The sequence below is a fragment of the Microchirus variegatus genome (genome assembly GCF_963457635.1).
Source record: "Microchirus variegatus genome assembly, chromosome: 11".
NCBI lineage: Eukaryota > Metazoa > Chordata > Actinopteri > Pleuronectiformes > Soleidae > Microchirus > Microchirus variegatus.
This window is the reverse complement of record NC_139812.1, coordinates 10,246,342-10,252,341: the sequence shown is the minus strand read 5'-3', so window position 1 is coordinate 10,252,341 and position 6,000 is coordinate 10,246,342. Positions and strand designations below refer to the sequence as shown.

The 6,000-nt window shown below is 44.3% G+C and overlaps 1 protein-coding gene across 1 annotated transcript in view; it reads right to left on the bottom strand.

The window, feature by feature from the left end:
- Nucleotides 1–2,342: 2,342 nt before the first annotated feature.
- Nucleotides 2,343–6,000, bottom strand: part of arid5b (AT-rich interaction domain 5B) — a gene marked incomplete at its 3' end in the record, with an annotated part of 69,702 nt that continues 66,044 nt past the window's right edge. Inside the window, exons 9-10 of the mRNA XM_083897839.1 lie at nucleotides 4,472–4,682; nucleotides 2,343–4,352 (exon numbers count right to left, since the gene is read on the bottom strand). Coding sequence (XP_083753965.1) covers nucleotides 2,343–4,352; nucleotides 4,472–4,682 — 2,221 coding nt within the window. The remainder of the gene's footprint in view (nucleotides 4,353–4,471; nucleotides 4,683–6,000) is intronic.

The following is a 6,000-nucleotide window of genomic DNA, read 5'->3' as shown; positions in this document are numbered from 1 at the left end:
CATTACATTGCTCTAAGTACACTGGCATAAAACATCAGTTTATGAAGCCCTTATGAAGCTTTTTATCTGCAGTTATTTTTCAAAAACAACCAAGGAAACATGTATTGATAGTAAAATATTTTAATTAAATATACAGGAGGTCATATACAAAATGTCTATTTTTTTGTCTTGCTCGCCAGCTGGGTGATTGGTAAACAGATGGCTACTGTATCAAAAACACTTTCAGGATGCACATTAATGGAAATAACATGGAGGGGGGGGGGGGGGGGGGGGGGGAGAAGAAAAAAAACGCAGACAAATAAAAAGAGTATCCTAATTCTTAAACTGTAGTGTTCTTTTAAATCTAACATGAGCAGGGTGACCTTGAAACAGAGCAAACAAGGACACGTCTAGATTGTGTAATCGACTTTTATACTGTTTTTTTTTTATACTATTTACAGATTATAACAGTTTATATGATAACAACCACGCAATACTATCTACAGTGCTATTTACACAAGAAAATAAGACAAAAAGAGAGGGATTTTCATGAATTGATCCCATGTACAGGAGCCGTCACTAATGCCGGTTTAACCTACACACAGCAATGTACAGTACTTAATCAGAAATTAATGTCTTTAAGTATTCAGTAAAACCCTACACAAAGACATATACAGCTTTTTTCTCTCTCTCTTCTTTTTTTAAAAACTCCAGACATGTTCACTGTGTATTTCGGCTTTCCTGGATTGCAATTATAGTGGTTGTAAAAGCAAGAGCAGGTGTCCCCTTGCTACCTCGGGCTATGGAGCATGGTTGGTATCGCCTAATTTATGGAGTCTGGTACCTTTTTTTATCACTGCTAAAAAACACATACAGCACACATGCCCCGCGGACGCCAGACACGTGTCAATATTAACTATCAGTAAATCTTTTTAGGTTCTCATAAAATGGACTACTTAACACAGGTAAGTAAAGTAAATAGAATATCTTTGCGCACAAATACTAACTATAAGGATAATGCATACCTTTAAATTCTGCACCTTACCGATCAAGTCTGGTGTCTGATAGTCAAGTGTGCCATATAGATTTTGTATGAATGTCTGTGCTGCATTTCAGATAAGAGCGACAGTAATATTTATATTCCTACCCTGCTACAGAAGATAAACCTTAACATCTGTAGTGCTAACTCTAATCCAAGACTGCAAAAAGGCACAGATATTTGCAAAGCAATAATATCCTATGTGACAACATTCCTAAATCATACAGTGATTCTTTTCAGCGTGTTGATTTAAAGAGCTGGTTCCTCCCACCCTCCCCCCACCCCCCCAAATAATAAGAGCTTTCAAAGTCACGAACAACAAAAAAAGATGAAATGCTGTGATTTCTTGTGGTGAGCATTCTACAGCAGATGGCTGCATCATTATTCTGGTCCTACACACAGAAACAATCTGCTACACTCTACTCATCACAAGGAATTTTGGGGTCAAATTACTTTCAATTAAGAAAGTAAACTTTTTTTTTATTTGTTAAAAAACATTCATAATTTGTCACCAGATCCAACGAGACAACTGCCCCGCGCCGCGTATCAACTCTGAAACGGAATAAACGAAACCTGAACTGAGTAAAAGAAGAGTATACAGTACATCTGTCATACACAGCACCGGAGAATGTTAAGATGAATCGATTTCATGTTACGCAGCACTGCAGCGAGTTTTCATGTCCATTCCATGGCGTCGAGGGGGATTTTTGACTGTGGCACAAAGCGGCAACAGCTTTCAGCGTGGAGACATGTAAACAGATACAACACCACAAGTGTAAGAATGCGCTAAAGCGCTGTTGCACATAGTTTGCAATGGTGAACGCACCACCAGTTATATAAAGATTTCATTTACGTCGTCATGTTACTTTTAGTGTTTTTAAGCAACAAAGTTTAGCCCTCAGACGCAGTAAACAAATGGCTTTTCTCTGTTGCCCTCCACTTTTCACACATCCAGAGCAACAACCTGACTCATGCTGACTTTGACAAACTGTTTTTGTGTGCACATACACAAGCATTGTGCAAATAAGGATACAACAAAAGAGATACAGTAAGTGGTGATAAAAAAAACAATGAACAGTGCAAAGTATATAAACAAATGCATATACAATTTGAAAAAACAAACAAAAAAAAAAAAACGGGAAATGGAATATTCAGTCCACCAGACTGATCAGTTTATTTGTCTGCTCTCAGCCAAGTTTATTATCAGTGTTTTCCTTTGACTGAGCCACAAACCCCCGAGCCACAGGGGCCAAAATAACAAAGACAAGCTCAAAAAAGTTTGTGTGGTTGAGGAAAGAAGGGGAGAAACAAAGTGCCTGCTGCCTCACAGTCTAGTGCTGGGGTGTACCGAGGACAGCTGAGGTGGTGGGAGGGTTGAGAGAGGGTACAGGTGGTGCAACAGGTCCCCATACAGTGCTGCCCCACCTGGATGCCTGTAGAAATGGTGCGGGCTGTGGTTGGAGGCCAACAGTTGCCTGTGAAGCATTATGGGATGAAAGGCTAACGGGGGCACGAGGGGGGAAACGGCTGACTGGCTCTTCAGGTACTGCAGACCTGGGTGCTGGAGGCAGTCCTGGGCTCCTGGTGACACCAGGCTGCCAGGCGGGTACAAGCCAGAGTATAGGTGTGCAGCATGGGGCAGGGGGAAGGTGGTCGTAGGGTGAGCCTCAGGGAGATGATTGTTGAGGTGAACGGCACGGGCTGGTTCTGCTGGCTTTAGCTCTTCCGGGTCACTGCGTCGGATTGAGCCAGCAGGATGGATCGGCGTCACTACACGCACTTTCCTTTCTGGTACTTCTTCGTTATCAAGCTCCACGAGGCTCCGTTTGCTGGGTCGGACAGGAATGGTGAGCGACGAATCGCTCGACGATTTGGGGCTGGGAAATGGCTGCGATGACTCCGCCGGTTTGGGCGGAGAGATGGTCATAGGAGGAACCCTGCACGCCTTAGGGTGGGAATCCAAACCCTGGTGCATGATGGAATATGGGAGACTGCAGAAGGAGGGCTTGGAGAAGGAGGACACTCTCTGAGAAAGAGGTTTAGAAATAGTGAAATCTCTGGGTTCGTCGTCTGGCTCTCTGCTCTCTCCGTGAGATTGAGTCCTGTCACTGAAGTGAGACCGGTAGGCCAGGCCTTCTTGTTCCAGGGCACCACAGACGAAGGCCTGGCTGCCTTCGCGGTCCCTGGGGTAGTGCTCTCTCCGCTCTCCGTTGGCAAAGCTGACCATCCTCTCTTGGCTCAGGCAGTTCTCTGTTTGTCTGTACAGACTGTGGAGGTGAGGGGAGGAGTAGCAGTCACCTGGGAAGCTGCGAGGCTGAGCAGCAGGGCCTTGGAGTAACTTCTCACCAGAGCTCTCCACACTGTCCTGGGCATGCGTTCGGGTGAGATAGGGCTGCCACGTTGGAGCAACTTGAGGCTGAAGATGATGGCTCGTCCGGCAGCTGTAGGACTCCGACAGCTCCTCTGCAGCGCTCCTCTCTGTCGGGCCACCCATGGCTTGATGTTGAGGCTTGGTGCTCTGGGCATGCTGAATGACTGATGGCCTGAATATGGGCGCTACCTCCGGGATGCTGTCTGACACACATCTGTGCCGTAGTACCACTTCTTCTTCACCCTTTCTCTTCTCTATTTCCCTTTCTGCCACTGATATGACAGGAAGAGAGGAAGTGGCGGTGGGAGGTGGAGGTTGAAGAGAAGACGTAAAAGAGAAAGGGTTGGACTCACACACTTGAGAGAGGAGCTTCTTTTTGGCCAAAGGTGACATGACCCCCTGACTGGCTTTGCAGTAGGCAGCTGTCTGTGCAAGGCCTTGGGAAGTTTCCTTCTTAATAACCCCATAGTCTTCTTTCTCTGAGAAGGAATCTGTGCTCAAATCTATACACTGTCTGTCTGCCTGCTTACACATGGGTAAAACCTTCCCTACTCTCCCACCGTGACTTTCAATGGAGTCTTTGACCCTGGAGGAGGACTCAGGCAGAGCAACAAGTCCAGCTGATTTGTTCTGATCCCAACGATGAGGCAGATATGGGTTTTTAGGAATGAAATGCCCTTCAGTTTGCTGTTCACATGTCAGTTTCGCTTGGAGCACGTCGCTGATTTGTCTCCACTCCGGATGGGAGCCAGGCCCCGTGTTGAGGGGTAGACTAACATGCGGGGCTCTGCAATCTGATTCTTTGGGGCACAGTGAAGATGGCTGCTCCACCGCTAAGGACTCCTCTTTCTTCAGGGTCAGTTGTAACTCTTCCTCTTCTATTACAATGGGCTCGTCTCTCTGAGAGACCTCCTGTTTTACGAGCCGGGACAGTTCATGATTCTCCTCTTTCCCTTTGAAATCCTGCATGCAGAAATAGAAATGTTAGCATCTCAAATAGTTTCAAACGAGAAGACGAAGCACAACGGGACTGCACAGAGAAGTGAATCCTGATGAGGCTGCAGTGCAGAGATGCGACTGACCTGTGATTGTTCTTGGCCCTTCACCGTCTCCTCTCTGTCCTTTTTACTTCCCAGCTTGGCGTTGCTGAGGGGTTTCAATTTCTTGGCCCCCACTGCTTTGGCTTTGACTCCTGGGGCCTTCTCTTGGCTGCCTTCCTGCTTCCGGGGTTTGGTCGAGGGGAGGGGCTTGTCCGTCTCACCTTTGATATGCCTCTCGTAAGGGAGGAGGAGTCTGAGGGAAGAGTGCAGGGACAGGAATGCAGCTGAGTCATGTTTTGTCATGTCATGGACATCTGCTAATCTATGTTGGGTTTTATTGTTTACAAACAAAAACAGTCAAAATTACTGTATGTTTTTTTTAGTAGATGATCTTTAATCATACAGTTTGTTCGTTCATAAAAGAAGGGAAAAAAAATAGAGCAACGTTTCAGCTTTGCCACAGGCATGCAGTGTATCAAATATGGTGCTTTAAAACCGCCTCATTTTAATATCTGGTGAGCATCAACGATCCTATTGTAATTAAACTAGGTTAGGGGAAATCCAGGTTCAGATGAGTGCCAGAGTACGTGTGTGTGTGTGTGTGTGTGTGTGTGTGTGTGTAAGAGAGAGAGAATGTGAATAACCAGTTATCTCCTGCTGAGACAGATCACATTTGGTATTAGTTTAACCTTGAGAAAAAACAATAAAGGAGTGCATGTTGAGTGTGTGGGTGTGTGTGTGGTGTGTTTTTGCAACAAGGAACCAAAACCAAACTATTTAAAGGAACCACATACACTACAGCATCTAATTTAATATACTAATATGAATAATCACATAAGCTCTGACGGTGGTTGCAATAAATATTTGAGGTGGTCACGGTTACGGCTCCACTTTTTATCACGTTGTACAGTTGCCATGCTCAGAATGAAGGATAGCAGCATATGCTCCTGCATAATTAAGTCCATACCAACTGACAAGGAACATTCTGCAGAAAAACCATTCAACTATTTTTGACTTCTGTTATTTCTCTCCTGAATACTTCCCAAGTCAATTTTCCGTATCTGATGTCATAACTAATGGGAACATTAAGATCTGGATAACATAACAATACCCATGTGTAAAATAATGACATGTAGGAACCAGCGAGGGAAATTTTTAGGCTTGTATTGCTCAGAAAAGAAAATGGAAATTGGCATTAGACCAGAAATAAGAAACGCTGTGGAAGTAGAAACCAAGACAACTCAAAAGCTACAACACTCTAAACTTCAATAAGCTCCTCTGAAAATCTCTTCAGCTCCTCTGACAGGTTTTTTTTTTTTTTTTTTTTTTTTTTAACAATAACAATCCATAAAAGCCAGACAGAAACATGACTTTCTCAGTCATGAGAGAAAAACAGGTCTTCTCGTGTAACGACAAGAGATGGTTGCACTAGTCCTTTTAAGGGACATGGCGGTAAAACAAACAATGAATCAAGAGCTGTTTCGCCTCCTCTTCAAAAGGAAGAAAAAAAAAAAGCCTCAGAGAGTTCAAGAGGCTCTGTGGGATTTTTTTGTTATTTTTCCTCTGAACAA